This window comes from Condylura cristata, unplaced genomic scaffold (genome assembly GCF_000260355.1).
Source record: "Condylura cristata isolate star-nosed mole 26May11 unplaced genomic scaffold, ConCri1.0 scaffold00015, whole genome shotgun sequence".
NCBI lineage: Eukaryota > Metazoa > Chordata > Mammalia > Eulipotyphla > Talpidae > Condylura > Condylura cristata.
Window position 1 is genome coordinate 25,286,261 of NW_004567116.1, and position 21,281 is coordinate 25,307,541.

General features: G+C 34.3%; 1 protein-coding gene across 2 annotated transcripts in view; it reads right to left on the reverse strand.

Moving 5' to 3' along the window:
• Nucleotides 1-21,281, reverse strand: part of PRMT3 (protein arginine methyltransferase 3) — a 74,265-nt gene that overhangs the window by 18,110 nt on the left and 34,874 nt on the right. For both annotated transcript variants that reach the window (XR_001145487.1, XM_004682980.2), the window contains exons 11-13: nucleotides 15,395-15,473; nucleotides 5,165-5,352; nucleotides 3,183-3,269 (exon numbers count right to left, since the gene is read on the reverse strand). Coding sequence is in view for 1 of the 2 variants with exons in the window: in XM_004682980.2 (XP_004683037.2) it covers nucleotides 3,183-3,269; nucleotides 5,165-5,352; nucleotides 15,395-15,473 (354 nt within the window). In the remaining variant the exon portion in view is untranslated. The remainder of the gene's footprint in view (nucleotides 1-3,182; nucleotides 3,270-5,164; nucleotides 5,353-15,394; nucleotides 15,474-21,281) is intronic.

The window sequence follows — 21,281 nt, forward strand, 5'->3', positions numbered from 1 at the left end:
CTCCACAAACACACCACATTTATTTATCCAGTCTATTAATGATGAATATTTGCCTTCAGTTTACATATCTGAAAAATATGGACGTTTTCTTATATAACTACAAAAACTTCATTTATGTAGACAAATTCTCAAGTCATTCATAGTATCTAATGCATATGAACTAAATCTTATTGATTTATTTTATTTTAAAGATTTACTTATTTATACATACAGAACTGAGGTACAGGCCAGAGGTGCAGAGTAGTGAGAGGATTCACCAGAGGCAGAGTAGAGAAAGATGGGCAGACTGACAAAGTACTGCTGAGGGGAGCAGCAGGAAAGTCAGAAGAGGTCTGCCACACCATGTGGGTCACCTCTGGGGCAGGCGGGGATCATGCTACAGTGACTTTAGCTTCTTAGTGCTGTGCTTTAACCCACTGTGCCACCAGGGAGGGCCCTTATTTATTTTTAATTGGTAAACATTTGAACTTACAATAAATTATACTAGAACGAATGGTAGAGATTATTCAGAGAAGAGTAGGCCCTTGTTTCACATTTCAGAAACAGAAAATGAAAATTTTCATAATGTCTAGTGGCAAAGGTAGGACCAGAATTTAGTTATTCTGATTCCCAGCCTCATATTCTTTACAATATTTTTATTGAGGTGAAATTAACCTACTGTATAGGTTTCAGAAATACATTTTCTCACTTCTCTACACTCATAACCAAATGTTCAGTCACCACTGTCTATCACCAACCAATGTGCCCTTTCATTCATTCTTCTCTTCCTCATTTTGGTAACTTATATTCTGTTGTCAGAGTCTAAGGGCTTGTTGCTGTATCTCTAATGTTCTCAGCACATATTACTAATTCAAAAAAACCCAAAAGACAAAACAGTTCTTGAGACAAGTTAAAGAGATTCAAGTATTCCTATGTCACCCAAGACTAAGTACAAGTATTGAGGTTCAGAGAAGAGCAGAAAGGTGAGGACCTGTAGATCACATGGTCATTTACGCAAGGAGAAATACAAGACTGACTATGGAGGTGGAATCACATAATTTGAAATACTCTTGATCTAACACATAAAATTTACTTAATGATGTCTATTAAATATATATACCAGATGTCCCACTAAAATCTATGATGCAAGTTCAAGACAAATCATACTATTTCTAAGCAGCACAGATGTGTTTTAATAATTAGTTTCTTTAGCTGATTAGCTTTGCAAGGTCAAAATTAGGTCAATTTACACCCCAAAGTACTAACAGCTGATTTAATACTCAGGAATGAGTATGGAATTAGTTGGTTTCTATTGTCAGAGACTTTTCAAAAGCGTGGAAAGAAGATTTAAAGAACACAATTGCAATGAAATGGGTTTATCTTGATGCTTTTTTCTTAAACTATCAGAAAAATTTAAAGCTTAATTAAAAAGTAACATGAAAACAAAGAATGTTAAGAATAAGGAATTACTAAAGTTTGAGTTGTAAGCATTTTAAAGTTGCTTTTAAAATATATTTAAATTTTACCATTCTAACTCACACTTGTTTCAACTCAATCCAAAACTAAGTATCAGTGCCTCTTAAACCTATCTATCATTTAGCAAATATACCTTTTAAAAAAGAAGGAAAGAACTGAGCTGAGACATTAACACACAAGTTATATTTAGCTCACTGACTAATTTTTGTTTATAGAGTCATTTGCTTTTCCTAACTTAAAAAATCCTAAATAAATAGATTAAGGTGGGTTGGTTTATTTATTTTCCAGGAAAGCTTCTCTTCTGCATGCCAACGGCCAGGGCACCCTGTGTATATTTTTATTTTCATACTGAAATGTTCTCAGCACTTGCCACTTCTCAAGTAAGTGTCTTTTCAGGTCATATAGTAGGTTTTACTTTTTTTTTTTGCTTTGTGCCCAGAGATTTTTAGAAAAGTATCTGGCAGATAGTTTTAATATTTGTTTACTAAACTGTCAATAAAAGTCTAAAGATTTTAAGTTTTGATTAACAAATAGTAAATGCCTTTCAAACAGGTCACACAGATAGTCTATCATATAATCTTAACAGAGTTATCAAACAAAAAATAACAGAAGTAACACATAAAACAGGAAGATGGAATTTAAAACAAGAAGCCCTTAAAAAACTTAAAAAAGAAAAGATAACCACAAAAAAATTCTTCAAAATAAAGCATACTGTTAAACTCACTTAGATGTAAAATAAGTATTGCATCAAAGTAAGCAGAAACAATTTTAAGAAGCCATAAGAATTTTTTATATAACAATCTGAGTATGTATATAAACATATAAATTTATATAGTATTTAAATAAGAAAAAGTTAGCCAAAGTTAACATGATTATACATCTGATCCATAATTTCAATAAAAATTCATCTTCTGAAGATATAATTAGTAATCAAAATTATGTAATTATTTTAAATCATGTAAATATTTGTATGAATACCTCTAATGTTAATCCATCTTTTTTTAAGAAAAAAAAAAAGACCCATATTTTATTAACATTTAAGTCTCTTGATAAAGGTAAATACTGTTATCTTAGATTTAATTTACATTTAGAAATTATTTATAATAACTATATCTTATTAACAACATTTCTGGCTTCAATATAGGCGCTTTTTATCTCATTACTCAGTGCAAGCAACCTACAAGACAGAACTATTACCATTTTTTAAAAAACAGTTAATTAGTTTTAATATACCTAGGTAATGAATGCAGTAACAAAAGTAGTGAGTGGCAGAACCAAAGGTAAACTTTTCTAAAGTTCCTACTTTTTCTACTACATCATTTTAGTTATTTAAGAAAGGTAGAGCACCAGTTTATGATTTTTCATACATGAATATAAAATATTACATTAAATAAATACATACATCTTACTCCGCACAAAACGAATGCTGAGTTTTGAAGATAAAGCTGAGCGCTCTCAATTAATTATATAATAGGTAATAATGAAGACTCAATAAAGAAAACTCATTATGTAAACATGGTTTCCTAATTTTTCACTTCTGAATTAAACTAACTTTTTGAAGTCTACAGACCTATTAAAACAGATCTGTTCAATAACCTAACAAAGGCAAAGATAGACTGTCAAAGGCAATAGTCTTTTCCATTTATCACAAGTCTTATAATTAATTCATTAGTCTACCAATCAAATGCACTACTAGTAAACTGTCAAAGTAGAATGAAATAGCTTACCGTGCACAAGGATGTCTTTGTGATTTTCAGGGTGAAATCTGAAGAAAATTCCAAATCTGAGATAGATGTTACATGGCAATCTATATGCTACCCATTAAAAAAAAAGGTGGGGGAAGAATTTTGTAAAAACAGTAAAAAGAACAAAAGCCATTACTTCTTAATGCAAAAAGGATTACTGAAAACCATTGTTTTGCAAGGCTTATTCGCATTCCACATTTGGGATTCTCTCCAATTTTGGGGGTGCTATCATTATGTCTTCTCTTTAAATGAAACATATTTTACTTAGATGCTTGTAAGTCTTCCTACGTATCAGTCAAATCACAGTTCAGATGTGCTAAAGCTTTTCTACACACCAAAATGCTTTTAAAATAAAAGATGTCTTCTTGTGTTCCAACTAAAATTATTTTCCATACAGCAGCAATATATTTTATTAGAAATGACAACTTGAAAACACACTGGTAAAAAAGTTGTTTCAAAATTTGTTTTTATACTGCATTTGAAGGTAAGTAGATATTTGGGAAAAGCATAACAGTTCCAATACAAGAAAAAAAAGAAAGATTCAACTCAGAAAAAAAGTGGTAAAATATATTCTTCTCCTCTGGTTCAAATCTTTATCCATTTCACAAAGGTAAACATAGAAATTCTGACCAGAAATATGTTCTAAATATGTCAACAGCTGAAATGCCATGAATTGTATATATTCCAGTGAGCACAATTCTTCTTACAATACACTAGAGTACTACACTTTCAAACGCGAAAATTTAAAAAGAAGTTACAGAGTGACTGTCTTTGACTTTTAGGAAGACCCTGGGAATGCAGAAAAATGGTATTTATATAAACAAAGAAATTATTAGTGTAAAAAACACAGTATTATACTTATTAAAACACCTTCATTTTTCAGTCCTAATTCTTTATTTTAACTAGATAGTCACAGCAGTTTTTAGGATTAAATAAAGAGATCACTAGAGAGAGAAACTGTTTCCCCACCCAGCCCTGTTCCTTCTGCTCAGCTTTAGGGCTGAGCTGGCTAACATGGAACAATCTTAGTCTGAGCCAAAGAGCCCAAATAAATCCTTTACTATCAGTGTACCAGAGCAACAAACAGTCCTGTAATCTATAAGCAGTCTACTTTTTTTTCTTAATAGCAGAATGCAATTTTAATCAGCTTGTGTTAGTCAAGGAACTTTGCATATTTATTATTCTATGCTAATTTTTAAAGATTATCCATTTAAGAAAATTAATAAACATTTACTGAATGTCTGCTTTGTGAAGTGAGTAATTGTTGATGGTATAGTAATAGCGTCACTAGAGGAGGCAATATTCTAAACCTAATGTTGAACAAGCTGAATTTGTTTGATTACTAATTAAAACAGACAAATTAAGGAGTTTTGAAAAGTCGTATCACTTTTCATCAGTTATAACTCAACCCATGTTAATTAGACCTCTTCCTGAAAAATCCACAATAAATCTAGAGATTAGCAGAGTAAAGAATACAATAATGAAACACAAAAGGCACAGAGAAACCTGAACAGAGGACCTTAATTTCATATGCAAATTCAGTATAATTATTTCATATGAAAAGTTTAGAAGAACCTGAAAGAAAAAAATTGTGTGGAATATATGATACAAAAACATAATCTGGATGTAAATGAAAAATTAGAATAAGGCCAAGGAGTGATGATAAATCAGAATGACAATACAGCAAGACTTTTTGCCCTCACTAAACCAAAGTAAATCATTTAAACTTTCCAGTCCATTACAAGAACTTATTCTCTCTCTATATAAAGAGATATGACTCCAAATATGACAGTCAACTGGCAAATACTATGTTCTCTCTCATGTTGTTTTAATTTAGACCTATTAAAATAGGAAGAAAAACTACTGTACTGAAGATCTGCTTATGAAAGCAATAAACCAGATTTAAATAGTTAACTCATAAATGAAAACTAAGAAAATTGGAAATATTGTTATGAAATACCTACCTTAATACTCGTAGGATCTGAAATAAGAGTGTTCGGATCTAAAATTTCCACAACAGCTTCTGGAATAACTGCTTTCTTCATACAGGACATATTGAAGCCATAGACATCATCCCAAAAAGCAATTCTATCAGCATGTTTATTCATATCACTTATTGCAACAAGGCTGATAGTACAAAGGTCAGGGTAGACTGTAACAAATAAAACACCCAACTTAGTATTATTCTGTTTATAAAAAATAGAACATTTAAAGGACAAATATAAATGTCAAATTCATTACTATGGACTACTAGCAGTAGGAGACTAATGAAGATATAAATAAGGGAAAATAACCAAGTTTTGAGAAAAGATTATTGTGATGGTTATATTACAAGCTTCAATGATGGGTTCTTATAGAAATAATTAAGACAGGCACTTCCTGGTGGTGCAGCAGATTAAAGCACAGCACTAAGAAGCTAAAGCCGCTTCAGCGCGAGTTCGATCCCTGCCTATCCCGGAGGTAAGCCACACAGCGGGTCAGACCTCTCCTGACCCACCTGCTGCTCCCCTTAGCAGTGTACCTCGATGATCTGCCTGTTTTGCTCCCCACTCTGTCTCCACTGAATCCTCTCACCCCCCTGCACCTCTGGCCTGCACCTCAGTTCTGTATGCATCAATAAGTAAATCTTTCAAAAAATATTAAAACAGATGAGCTGATTGAATAACTCAGAGATAAATGTACTTAATAACATTAAAACTTATGCTAACATTAAAAAGGTACAAGATCTATATATATGTTCCTCTGATATGTGTAGACAAATCATTTAAAAGATATGCAACATGCTGAAAAAAGAAAAAGGCCATTCCATAGACTTTTAGTTGTGCAGACTACCTCATATTACTCTTATTCATTATACAAGGAAATATTTATGAGTTTCAACTTGTGCCAGATAAATTATCCTAACTTATAGACTTTGGATATATGGTCTCTACTCTCAAAAAGGCTACATTTAGACAATTTTGACAAATAAATGGGCAATTATTTGTACGATAACAAAAACTAAGAATTGGGAGGTGTAAGGTACCAAAAGAGTTCTCAGTAAAAAGTTAATTCAGAATCGGCTGGAGCAGAATTGTTAAGGAAGATAAGAACTGGAGGCCAATAAGTTAGGAATGAGAAGGAATGTTCTTAGTAGAGCAGTCACAATTAATACACACTCCAACTGGGCAGAAAATAATGAGATATAAACTTAGAGAGTTGAGTAGGGACCAGTGAGATCATGACTGAGTAAATTTCATTAATTAACTGGATTTTATTCTAATAATTATATTACAGCCAGTGAAAACTTTGTATTTTAAAAAAAATTTTTTTTAAAGATTTATTTATTTATACATACAGAGCTGGAATACAGGCCATAGGTGCAGAGGCAGTGAGAGGATTCACCAGAGACAGAGTGGGGAGCAGAACAGACCAACTGACAAAGTACACTGCTAAGGGGAGCAGAAGGCGGGTCAGGAGAGGTCTGCCATACCATGTGGGTCACTTCCCGAGCAGGTATCCAAGTCATGCTGAAGTGGCGTTAGCTTCTCATTGCTGTGCTTTAACCCACTGCACCACCAGGGAGGGGCTGCCAATGAAAACTTTTTTTTTTTTTTTTAAAGATTTATTTATTTGTGCATACAGAACTGGGGTACAGGCCAGAGGCTCAGGGGCGGTGAGAAGCTTCACCAGAGACAGAGTGGGGAGCAGAACAAGCAGATCTACGAAGTACACTGCTGAGGGAAGCAGCGGGCGGGTCAGGAGAGGTCTGGCTCGCCATGTGGTCTCCTCCAGGCAGGCGGCAGGCGGGAATCGAACTCATGCGGAAGTGGCTTCAGATTCTCAATGCTGTGCTTTAACCCGCTGCGCCACCAGGGAGGGCCGCCAATGAAAACTTTTATAGAGGATGGCAACATGATCAGATTTTGGTTTTAGAAAAGCTATCTGGATCACAGTATGTGGAATAATAGAAGGGTGAGAGGCTAAAACAGACAAAATGAGATCGTTGTACTGATTCAGGTGTTCTAACGTGGAGTGAAGGTTACGTGAAAGGAAAGAGAAAGATATATTCATGGGCTATTCAGGAGGTAGAATTCATAGTATTTTTGAGATTGGCTGCTTGTTAAGCCAGGAAGAAGGAAGAGTTAGGGATGACACTTTTTAGTTTTAGCAACTGTGCAGATTGTGGTAGTAACCACTATAATGGGGAATAAGTACGGGTAAATTCAACAAGAATTGGGAGAGTTTATACTATGAGACAAGTGGGTGAAAATATCCAATAAGCTGCTGACTGCCTGAATTTAAGCCTTAAAAATACCTAGTTTGGCTCTCTCTGGTGGCATAGCGGGTCAAAGCACAGAACTGAGAAGCTAAAGCTACTTCAGAGTGACCTGGATATTTGCTCGGGAAGTGACCCACATGGTATGGCAGACCTCTCCTGACCCGCATGCTGCTCCCCTTAGCAGTGTACTTCGTCAGTCGGCCTGTTCTGCTCCCAGCTCTGTCTCTGGTGAATCCTCTCACTGCCCCTGCACCTCTGACCTGTACCCCCACTCTGTATGCACAAAGAAATAAGTTAAAAAAAAAAAGACCTACTTTAAAGATATAAATTTGGGGTTATGGGCAAATAAATAGAAATATAAGTAATGATTGTTCATGAGGCTACACAGGGGTAGTAAATGATGAATAACAGAATTTAAAAGGTATTTGAAAGGAAAGAAAACAGAAGAAATAGCCAAGAAGCTAGGGTCACAGAAGAAAGATTGAAAACTAAAAATAAGCATTAAGGAAGCTAGAGAATGACTCTGAAAGCAAATAAAAGACTTCGTAATATAATTTAAAAAGTACTGATTCTTTAGATACCACATTTAAGGGATTCATGCATGCATTAAAATATAAACCATTTTTTATGTCAACAAACTGAATTCAAGTTCACATGCACCAAGGAAATGTGTAAAAAAGGGGAGGTTGGAAGGAGGAGAAGCAGACATCTGTAAAGTTATGAATCTATACACATAAAACAAACATAGTGTTGTAAATTACATTACCTCAAAAAACATTTTAAAAGTAAAATTTAAAGAAGAAATGCACAAAAGAAATGACTTCATGATTAACAACTAGCCTTCAGATTTAAACAACAGAGAAATAACACTCTCTCCAAAACTTTGTTTCTATCTATAGCCTTAGGAATTTTACTATTCGATGACAACAGCACTAAATTATTGTCCAAATAAAGCACATAAGATCAGTTGGCCTCAAAACAATTGCTTCTTCCAAACCTGACATGTGAAACACAGACAAAAATACCTGGCGCTATATCTCACCGATAAAATGTTTTTAAATCTTCCCTAAGGGGTCATGTGAGGCAGCTATGACAGCTGTACTGGACTAGCGTCTAATGCAAGGTAAACTATAATTTCTAGTCTTCTCTTCCTCCACAGAGATGGTTATTGTCTTGATTGCATCTAAATTTCTGATAGAAAAATTCTTCAAAGTAACTGATCTGTTACAGAAAATGACCCAGCAAGAGTACCAGCTACAAAGAAGTTGTTTAGTGTCTTCAGATTAAGATATGAAAACAGGAACAGAGGATTTTTATTTTTTATTATTTATTTTAAAGATTTATTTATTTGTGCATACAGAGCTGGGGTACATGCTCTGTATGGCTCAGGGGTGATGAGAGGCCCCCCAGAGACAGAGTGGGGAGCAGAACAAGCAGATCTACGAAGTACACTGCTGAGGGGAGCAGCGGGCGGGTCAGGAGAGGTCTGCCAGCCATGTGGTCACCTCCGGGGCAGGCGGGAATCGAGCTCATGTGGAAGAGGCCTCAGCTTCTCAGTGCTGTGCCTTAACCTGCTGCGCCACCAGGGAGGGCCCAGGAACAGAGGATTTTTAAAAGATTTTAGCTATTTGCCAAACTTCCTGATACATCCTGGCACTTAATAGGATAATCATGGGCATTATGCGCTGTAATTTTATCCTTAAAAAGGATAAAATTAAAGAGGATCCTTAAAGGTCTATAGGTTAAGAGTCAGCAAACATTTTCTATAAAGTAACAACTTTAGATTTTGTGAGTCAGATTTGGTCCATTGCTTGTTTCTGTAAATAAAGTTTAACTGGAACTCTGCCTACAAGTATTGTTTATACATTGCCTATGTATGTGCTATTACAGTGGTAGGGTTGCTTGAGGTGGGGCAGAGATCACATGGCCTACAAAGCTATGTGTTTACTGTTTGGTCATTTAAAGAACTATTTGCTACCTTTGATTTTGTGTCTGGCAATGTGATATACTAAAAATACCACTAAGAAATAGGGATAAATTTTTTGCAAACAAAAACCATTATTGAAACTAAAAACATTTTCAAAATATATTGGTACTTAAAAAAAAATTAAAGAGGAGTATGACTTTACTTTTTTAGGTGTTAAGATATATTTTTTAGGCTAATTGTATTTCACAGAGATAGAAAATTATGGTTTTACATTTTCAGATCTTTTAATCTTTCATTTAGCAAGACTTATGAATATTCAAAAAAGGACTTATAATTAATGTTATAGGTCAGTTTGGGTATATATCCACTTCCTCACAGCTGTCTCTAAAATTTTGGGCTATCTTCCAGAATCCTGGCTAACCTTTTACCTTCACATTCTGACACATTTGTCATTTGATTTTTGTCAGATAGAGGCATAATTGAATATTTTTTTTTTCTTGTAGGAGAAATTAACAAAGCACTGATTGGACAAAAGCATCCTCTTAACAAACAATTTATAAATTCATGACTTTCACATCTGTGTCCTTCTCGATTCACTGCCCAGAATTCATTTGTGTAGTGCAGTTCACATGGTGAATAAAGATGGGAAATCCTTTATCCCTTAGAAATGCCTCACAAACTTTTGGACACTAAAGGAAAACACTGAGATTCATAAAGAAACAATTCCTAGTAAACACTAGTATCTTAGCTTGTATGAAAATAACCAGAGAGTAAAAAGGTTTAGAACCACTTTAGATACTAAATAAACTCTTTTTTTTCCAGAATATATGTAAAAAATGTAGAGAGATTTTAGTGAAAATAACAATTAGTGATAAAATGATTAATATGCATAAAGGGAAATACACTTCAAAATCATTAAATTAGCAGATTCTTTGGGAGTTGAGTAAGTTCAATAATTAATTTCCAACTTATATAGTAAGCCTATCTTAAAAATTAACATTTGGAAATTGGACTATCTGCCCATCATTAATTTGTAAATTGTGACTGAGTGCACTAAAATTTGACTAGGTTAAAGTGCATCTCTAATATTAAAAAATTATATACTGAAAAAGAAAATAGAGCTACTTCTTCAATATCATTGAACAAAAGCAAGATAATAAAGGGGAAATAAGGAGATCTGAAAGTTAGAGGAGGTAAAAGGTACATTATGGAAATACTGAAGAAAACCTATAATCATTATGGACCAGTATTAAAGGCTGGTTACAGAGATCACTTATGTAAAAGTCAGGTGGTATACAAAAGGCAGGTGTTGCTACCACCATGATTAAAGTTTTCTGATGCAAATGCAAAGTGAAAGACCTTTGGAAGGTGCAGTGTTTCTACCTACTTGCCTATCTATTTTATAAAGTGTTAAGTATATATAAGTGTATACACACACACACACAGAAAGAGTGAGAAAAAGTGTGTGCTTCTGAAGTTTATATCTGCCACTCTTATTTTGTTACCCCTTCTGAACTGTTTGTGCAATCTGCTTTATAAGGCAGGACCTGCTTTCCTATACTGCAGTTGAAAATGAAAAGAACTTACCTTTGCCTTCCTCCCTTTTAGAAGACCTGGAACCATCAAATAAAATCTCTGCCTACTTCAGAGGCAGTAGTGCTTACTGTTGGAGATCAGCAATTTCCTCTGTGCCAGCTAGCGGCCAGCATTAGGGTACTGGTATCACTTTTAAGCCAGTTCTATAAAGTAATATTGAATATTGCTCCTGGCTGGTTAACTTTCCAGCCTGGTTTTCTAGTTCTCACAGATTTTATAACCTATCCTATCCTTTAAATAATTCCTTCTCTATCTCATTCAACAAGAACACTGAATACAAAGGTAAATATACCTTTAAAAAGTTTTTGGTTCAAAGAGGTCTAACATGGAACACCCACATTTCTAACAAAACCCCAGGAACTCTGGTAGTATGTAATAAGTAAGAATTAAACCCCAAAATTAACCTAAAATGAATCATAGGCCTAAATGTAAAAGACAAAAACATCAAGAAGGAAAACATAGGAAATGCCTATGTGATCTTGAGTAAAGCAACGACTTCTTAAATTGGACATTTTTCACAATATGACAGACTGATCATATACTTAAGGGTCATCTGCATTTACTCTTTTGTAAAAGATGTAAAAGTTGCCATTTACTTCTTTGTGAATTTTCAATTGGGTTTGTGGTTTATCTGTAGAATCTATTTATATATTTAGGGGGGTTAGCGTTTTTCTGGTGGCCAGAAATGAAATTTTTTTTTTTTAGTCTGCAGGTTTTCTTACCATCTTATGGCAAACTTTGCTGTTTAGAAGTTTATTCAAATTCAATCAAATTTATCAATCTTTCCTTTCAAGCTTCTGAATTTAAATTCTTATTTTGGCAGTTCCCTTCCCCTAAGCGTATAAAGTTACACATTTGTATTTCCTTCTAGTATGTTCAGCATTTTATTGCTATTGCCTTGCATTTGATCTCTGACTCATTTAAAATTTATATGTACAATTATTGTGCTGATTAAACACTTATTTAGAGAATGTTATCCAATCACCGTAACTAAATTTACTACAGTTAACTGCTTACTTATATGAGATGTCACATATTACTGGATCTATACCAAAATCTTCTATTATGTTCAATTCATTTGTCCATTCAAAACCCAACATACTTTAATGACTGAAGCTTTAAACTGTGTGGTACACTATTCTTCTCCTACTACTCCCACCCTGGTACTCTTCTACCTCAAGAGATTTTGTTGACATTCTTATTTTCAAATAGTGATTAAAAGGTCAAATCAATTGGCATTAAAATTTTAAGAACTTTTTCCTATAAAAACCTTCAAGGGCATGAAAATAGGGAATAATATAGTTAACTCCTATGTATTCATCATCTACTTTTAATAATCGTCAACTTTTTGGACTGTAGTACATTTTAAGTTAATTTTAGAATAGACACTTTTGATCTGTTATATCAAAGCACTATGCCTTTAATTTTTAATAAAGTTTTTCTTGTCATAAAGTACTAAAGTTGTTTGTATAAGTCTGTGAGTAAATAAAATTGTCATTTCTTTCTTTCTTTTTAAAAAGACTTATTTATTCATACAGAATTGGGATACAAGTCAGAAGTGCAGGGGCAGTGAGAGGATTCACCAGAGACAGAGTGGGAGCAGAACAGGCAGATCTACAAAGTACACGGCTGAAGGGAGCAGCGGGCGGGTCAGAAGAGGTCTGTCATGCCATGTGGATCACCTCTGGGGCTGGGGATCCAACTTGCACTGAAGCGGCTGCGGCTAGCTTGTAGTGCTGCAGTGCTGCGTCCTAACTCGTTATGCCACCAGGGAGTGCTCCATAAAATTGTCATTTCTATGCCACCTCTATTTGTGATTTCTATGTTTTTCCATGATTCACTTGAAAGTTTCCAAGTTTGAATCTCAATAACATTAGCATTTTCAGAATTTACCTTCTGGCCTCGCTGGTGGTATAGGGGTTAAAAAGTCTCACTATCAAGCTATCACCAGCTACTGAGGCATGAGGTCAATCCCCAGCCAGGGAGCTAACCCACATGGTGCAGCAGACCTCTCCTGTCTTGCTTACTGCTCCCCTCAGCATTGTATGTCAGAAGTTCTGCCCCCCATTCTGTTCCTGGTGAATCCTCTCAACCCCTATACCTTTGGCCAGTTCTTGTATGCATAAATAAAACAAATCTTTAAAATAAAATTCGCTGTCTATATTCTGTCTCTTTTCCAACTATAATGCCTAGCACCTCTGATATTTCAAATAACTATGTAACAGAGACCATCCCAATCTTACTTCAACTCTCGAGAAAATGCTTTTGTATTGATCACATAAGGTGGTATTAAACTATTCTAATGTTTTCCTTTCATAAAAATAGCAAGAATGTAAGCTGCATATTACCAAAAACCTCAAGTATCCATAAGACACACACATGCACAAAACCTTTATTATGCCATTATATAGTATAAGACATAAATTGAAAGTAAATTTGTTTAACAAAAATATTTTAGTTTCATTTTATGTACATCTTCAATATTCTCTCTTAAGCATTCTTCCTAAAATTGTTATGCTACAACTGCGCAGTAAATCTTCCTTTCAGAAAAACAGAAAAGGAAATTTTACCCTGCAATAGGAAAATGAACATGTAGATGATCGGTGGCATTTGTCAAGCCACGCTCAAATACACAAATAGATTAACCTATTTTATGTTATTCTGACTTTCCCCTTCTTTTCTCTTGATTCAATTAAGCTACAACATTCAATAGCACTGCTTATCCCACTCAATACACTGCTAGCTGTGAATATCAAATATATAAAATATGTAAAACTTAGAAGTCCCCACTTAATCTCTCTGATGATAGGAAATAGCTCTGCCAATGTTTCATCAACTATAACTTCATTATTTGCATGCTGCAAGTTCTTAATGAATTTCATAGAAAATCAATTTAAATGTATTAAGCAGATGTCACTTTTTTAGTAAGATCAATGAATACCATTCAGGGAGGTAAGGAAATAGTTTTCTGGATTTTCCCTAGGATAAATTCAAAGCAACAATTAGATTCAATAAAATTCACTTTAGTAGTGAAACAAGGGACAGTGAAAAGAAGATGAATGTGGGAGTTTGACAGCTCTAAGTAAAAAATATGTCACTTCACTTTTATGAAGTTCTTTCTAAAACCTCAACAGGCTGTTGTGAGGATTACATGCAATAGTAGAGTCTACTATTTGGCAGCTATTTGTCAATCAATAAATAGCTGATAATAGTTTTTAGTCATTTAGTAATCATTAAAAAAAATAGTACAAGAAGTACGGAAGATATAGCCAACTGCAACTGAGTAAAATGCATCTCAAAATTTTAAGCAGATTCTCACAAAAGATCAGGATTATATTCTGAAATTGTTTAAGACAATACAGTGATGAAATAGAAAAAGTTTAAGAAAGAAAGTCAACTCATTTAAATTATCAGAACTCTTTTATACTGGAAGAATTTTCTTTAAACTTTATGTTTTTGTCTTACTGATGTTTTACTGTATCATAACTGCCAAAATAATCTCATACAGCAGAAGACATAAAAATGGAGATGTGCTTTATGTCACTAGTTCAAAATGCCTCCTCCTTTTCATCCACCTTCATGTAACAGTTTTGTCAACTGTACTCTGACCATGGAAACCACATATTGTTCTTGAAGCTCTAAAATAGGGAAGGTGCAGGGCAGGTGGTAAAGACAGAGGCTAGGAAATTCACTTTGAATGGTTTATTTCAACAAACATGTACAGTGTTTTTTCTATGTCCCAGGAGCTAAGATGTTCAACTAAGAGTCATAACCACTGCACTGAAAGACAACATTTTGTTTGTATACAATTGTTTACAGCAGGACTGTAAAAACACAATCTCACTTTGAACATGTGGAATTAATATGATCAAAAGTTAACCAGAAAAATGAAAAGAAGTCTTCTACATTTACTGGAATCTATTTAAAAATATGGATTGGGTAGTTATGTTTTAAAAACTTAGCAGAAACCACCCAATATTTAAGCTTCCTAATAAAATCACAGAGAAGCCAGGTTTACATACTTAGTGATGAAAAATTTCATCTAAAGCGAACCATCTCCAACCTAGTATGAAATATCTACTTGAATAAAAGAACTTAATGTCCCAAGTATTAAAAGTCAAAAGGACTTTGTTAAATATTGATGTGAATATTAAATAGCTTCCAAGTCTAGTTTTATTATTTTTATAAAAATTGTTTTTAAAAATGCCTCTGACTTAAGAGTCCTGCCCATCTTACATAATGTTTTACCATCAAATGTATAGTAAACAAATGTCTTAAAGCTTCATCTAATAGAAATATTTTTCATCTCTATTGGGAACTTTCTCAGTCATGCATAGTTTATTTGAAATCCAAAGGTTCATTTGGTTCTGCTAGACTAAAATTAGATTAAAACTAAAATTTTATACTTACCTGATCCTCCTTTTGCCAAGTATTTGTTCTTTGCATAAAGTACAGAATCTAACATAGACTCGAAAAGAAGAAAATAGCCCTGAATAAAAAGGAAAAAGTGGACTTCAGAAATGAGCTATATCCTCATATGCAAAACAATTTATACACAGTTTTTTGCAATATGAACTTCACATAATAATAAATATTGTTATGTAATAATTACTATTACATATTATTCCATCCTCTAGACTGTTTCTGATGAAACGGAAAATTTCAGATAGAAATTATTAATATGCTCATGATTTTACGATATTTATGTAGAACAATGGTTCTCAACTACAACTCTTTCTTGACTTACATTAAGGTTACATCCTGATTAGCTCATCCTAAAGTGAAATTATCTCAAGTGGAAGATGAATTTAGTACACCTATGCTACAGAATATCACTTAGGCTAGCCTACATCAAATATGGCAAATCAACGGAATACTTGTATTAGCCTGCAGCTGGGCAAAGTTATCTAAAACAAACTATTTTATAATAAATTCTTCACTATGTCATCTAGCTTATTTTAGTATTATACTAAAAGTGAAAAACAGGAGACAGAGTTTGAAACCCAAAGTACAACACCCAAAAAAATGCTGGTAACACAATATATTGCAGAGTATCAGTTATTTGCCTGTGATTGCATGGGTGACAGGGAGCTATGGTTAGCTGCTGCCATCCTGCATGAAGAGAGTATTGTAGCACAGTTCACTAGCCCAGGAGAAGATCAAAATTTAAAATTGAAATATGGTCTCCACTGATTATTGTTTGAACATTATCATACAGTTGAAAGATCATTAAACCACAGTGAAGACTGACTGTCACTTCTGTCCTCAGGAGGGTATCTGGCAGAAATCAGGAGATATTTTTGATTATTACAAGGTGGAAATGGACTGGCACCTAGTACGTAGTGGTAAGGGATTCTGATAAACATCCAACAATGCACAAGGCAGCCCCCACAATACACAACTGTCTGGATCCAAAGGTTGACAGACCTAGGCTGAGAAACCCTAGTCCAGACACAATTTCTCAAAGTGAGCTTCTCTATGACTTAAAAAAAAAAAGAGGGAGGTTATTATTTTTTTAAGATTTATTTATATTTTATACATGCAGAATTGGGGTACAGGCCAGAGGTGCAGGAGCAGTGAGAGGATTCACCAGAGACAGTGGGGAGCAGAACAGGCTGACTGACGAAGTATGCTGTGGAGGGGAGCAGCGGGCGGGTCAGGAGAAGTCTACCACACCATGTGGGTAACCTCAGGGGCAGGGGATAGAACTCGCACTGAAGTGGTTGTGACCAGCTTGAGGTGCTGTGTCCTAACCCTGTTGCACTACCAGGGTGGGTCTGGGATGTAATAAATTTAATTACATAAGTTTGAGAAACACAGAGATTATATCCTCCTCTTAGAGATTCATAACATGTGTTAGTACATTGAGAATTCTGAGAAGTATAATGGTGTACTGTTGAGCACATTTTAACCAAGAATTACCCACTACTTAACCACTGACTTTTTTTTCCCCCTATTTAACAGTTACCAACACGTTGCACAACTAATGTCTGAAGTACAGTTAATGAACCATCACCCCAGTGTACTCAGATTTTTAAGAATAACAATAAATACTCCATCAAGGAAAGATAATCATAGAACAACTGAAATGAGAACTTGCCCCTACTGGTGTCACACAGTATATTCTAATGTCTTACACAGACAACAGAAATGATGAAGTCACAAGTGAGATATCTTTCTCCTGCTAGACTCACCTCCCAACACTCTGAGCAGTAACTTAGTTAATTGCTTAGCACAATGCTTAGCACCTGTCTAATGACTGCTTAGTGTGAACTAAAATGAATTTTACACTGATGTTAGCAATCTAAATCAAAACATTTTCACTTATTTGTTCTATGCACAAATAACCACCTGATACAACAAATAATATATTCTTTAATCACATGAACTAAAATATATTTTAAAAGTTTATCTATAGTAAGAAAAACCTAGAAAATTGGAATGGCAGATAGATCTTGACAAGAAATAAACAGCAAATTTAAATTTATGGAAAATTCAGTTCTCATGCTTGAATTACTTATAAAGGAACCTAATTAAACTGCCACTTGCAAATGCACACTGGTATTTACCTATTTTCCCTACCACATAATTTTTTTTTTAGATTTATTTATTTATTCGTACAGAACTGGGGTACAGGCCAGAGATGCGGAGGGTGAGAGGCTTCACCAGAGACAGAGTGGGGTGCAGAACAGGCAGATTGACGAAGTACACTGCTGAGGGGAGCAGCAGGTGGGTCAGGAGAGGTCTGCCATGCCATGTGGATCCCCCCAGGGCGGGGGTTGAACTTATGCTGAAGTGGCTTTAGCTTCTTAGTGCTGAGCTTTAAGCCGCTGCACCACCAGGGAGGGCCCTACAGTATAACTCTTTTAATGCAGTTAGTTAGGTCTCTCTTTTGCTTTCATATGCTCAAATTTCATCTTATTTCCAACACTATAAACAAACCCACAGGTATTTTTGATGAATAACTGAAAGTGGAACCTTCTAGCAACATGCTCATTATTAGCCATTCATCACAGATTAACACATTTTAGTGGGCTATGGTCAATACCAACAGTATAGTTGTTAAGAGCATATATACCAGGATTTAAATCCCAGAGTAGCCCTGTTCTCTAAGTGATCTTGAGCAAGTAAAAAGCACTGTGCTGTGCCTGAATTTCACCTATAAAGTGACAGTGACAATGGTAGTCTACTTCATGGATTAAATATGCCAATACATGTAAAAGGGTTTGGAACAATAAGGCTTTCCTGAAAAAAAAAAAAATTAAAGCTATTTGAAAATGTAAAGACTAATCAGAATTTTAAAATCACATTTAGTAAATTAAATAACAGAAAGAATGAGGATGAGTTTAATAAACTAAAGAGTACTAGACTGCCTGGAATCATGTAATATTTGTGTGTGTGTGTGTGTGTGTGTGTGTGTGTGTGTGTGTGTGTGTGTGTGAAGGGTTCTATATTATAATCCATGAATCAGAACTGAAATTTCTGTTTTTATTTCCTTCTTCCGGGAATACATGCTGGGTCAGTCTCCGTCACTATTCACTGCAGAAATTATCTGTTTGGGAAAATCAGTGCATAAACTACCTTATGCATAGAAGCAAATATATGGAATTTATGAAATAAATTAGTATGTCTAGTTAAAAATATAAGCAAATGAAATGATTCATATCAGTACTGCTGATAGGTGTCCTTTTTCTCAACTTTACACTTTGCTAAACTTCATTTTACTATAGGCTTTTTATGTGATACAACAGCTTTTAATTTCCTGAGAATTGTCCTTGGTTCTGTACCAAGTCATTTATTACTGATATCAGAAGGCATTGCTCCAAATGCCCTACTCATCTGCAGTGCAATTCAGACTGCAATTTCACAGGCTGCTGCCTCACCTGTAGGGGTGCCATCTGGAAGAGAATTATACCTGATATTTTCTCCCACACTGCTCCTGGGACACTCTTATTTCCAAACTGACAGTAACTTTTTAAGATTAAAATTTTCATTTACACTTCAAAAATTAATTACAACAAAAAAAAACGTAATAGATTAAATCTGGAAGTAGATTATCAACATTATTCACTGAAATGGACTTGCTTATGATATCTTGTTGGAATAAGTTAATGATAAAAGAAACATGTGATACCTTCGCTAGCAGGTGTTCTTGTCTCAGTTCAAATAAATGAATTACTGACATACTCTTAGGCAGAATTAATTATTTTTAAAAAGGAGGCTAAAGAGAGGTACAAATAAAATGAGTTTCATTGATAGAAAAGTCTAGTGAAAAGCAGTCAATAATCTAGATTTATTTAAGATAAAATATTACCTCCAACAAATAAGTCAACGAAATATAATTCAGAATACTTATTTCTGAAGTACAATATCTGATGAGTTTGTCCCCATTCTACTCTCAATGCTATAAGATTTACTGTAGAGTCTTATCCAGTGTAAGTGGGCTAGAGTCTGTTAATTGAAAACAATACATTTGAAGTAAAAACACATAGTATACCAATATATTTTAAGGATGGACCTATTAATTGAAATATTCACCCTCTTCCCTGCCATAAACATCCCACAACAGATTGTAATTTCCAGTTTTGGTTATCTTAGAACAGAAAAAGAATCTCAGGGTAGTAGTCAAGCAGAGAGTCCTTGAACACGGTAATACCTACCACCTTTCATTTCTAGCCTCTCATACATGTTTACTCACTATTTTATTCACTCGCCTTTTTTTAGTCTTGTTCTATGTTTTATGTTAATAATCATTTTCTGTAAGTGAGCAGTCAAATACAATAAGCTAAACTTCTAAATATAAGATGGTTCCATTGGTTCCATTTATATAAATCTCAAAGAGTGAAAAATACAAAGCACATTCTTTAGGGATGCAAACACAAGTAGCAAAACCATAAATAAAAACAAGGAAATTATTACTATAAGGGAAAAGGAGATGGATGACCTTTCTGGGGCAGGAAGAGAGATGGATGACCTTTCTGGGGCTGTAACTGAGAAAAGCTCTTTGTACATTTTCATCAGACTCTCCGGCTGATGATAACACAAGTGTTTATTATGTAATTATCTGCTACAAGGCACCTGTTTATTCAATTTTCTGTATATATTTTACACCTTAAAAAATTATAAAAGAAAAATTTACATGGTTAGTTATATAATGTGCAATAATCTGGGTGAAAGCAAAAAAATGTAACATTCATCAATGTTTATAAAGCTTTAGACTATGCTAGACTTGTATACTATTGTATGCTAGAATGGTATACTATTAATTACAAAAATCTTAAGTGGGTCAGGGGACCAAAAATGTTACCAGAGATAAAGAACAGGACTTCATAATAATAAAGCAGTCATAAAATCCTAATATGCATATACCTAAAAGCCACTTGACTATATAACCAAAACAGGAATCATGACAGTAATTTTTGAATTGAATAAAAAATTGTGGGTGGGAAGTCATCACACAAATTTCACAAAAAAAGAAATGCAAAAGACAAGGTGTAGAATAGAACATGTTTTCTCTACACTAAATATAAGAGTTTGGTATGCATCTAATTTGTTCACCATTTTTTCTTGCCTAGAACAGTGTCTGGTACATAGGAACCACAAAAATATTTGTTAAATGAATGAGTGAGCTAAGAGGTAGGGATATGATTATAACAGATTAAGGTATTTTAGTAAGGATACACCAGAAACTGCTAGAGCATGCTGGGGGATTTGGGATAGACCTGAGTGGTAATGTAAAGAGAAGGATAATATTTTAACTTCTGTGTATTATTATAAAGTAACTTTTTACATATATATCACAATATTTGTCAGGGCTAGTCCTATTTTACTTGGTGACTACTTTCTCTGGAAAAATGAGAATGGAAATAATAACCATTTATTTGGCACCTATTATGTGCCTGCTAGTGTCCTGCATGGTGACTTCCTTTCTCTTTTCACATATTTACAACAGTTCTCATTTACTAGTGTCATGGATTTCTGGACAAAGTAACTCAACACAGGAACTAATTTTCTCTGTGTAGTCTTAAGTTTGAAAAGCTTCCTTAGTTTAAAAGTCTTTCTCCCACTAGATGGCACTCTCAATCAATAACACTGAGAGTCAAGAGGGCCCCTTTTTTCAAGCTATAGCAGAATGATTAATAAGCAAGTCTATCAAAAGAAAAAAAAAATGAATCATTTCACGATATTCCCAAATACACATCCGTGGTCTTACTCTAGATTTAGAGAATCAGTTTCCAAGGATGAGAATAATGCATACTATTCCTAAAATATTCCTAACCCAAGACTGGTTGGGGGC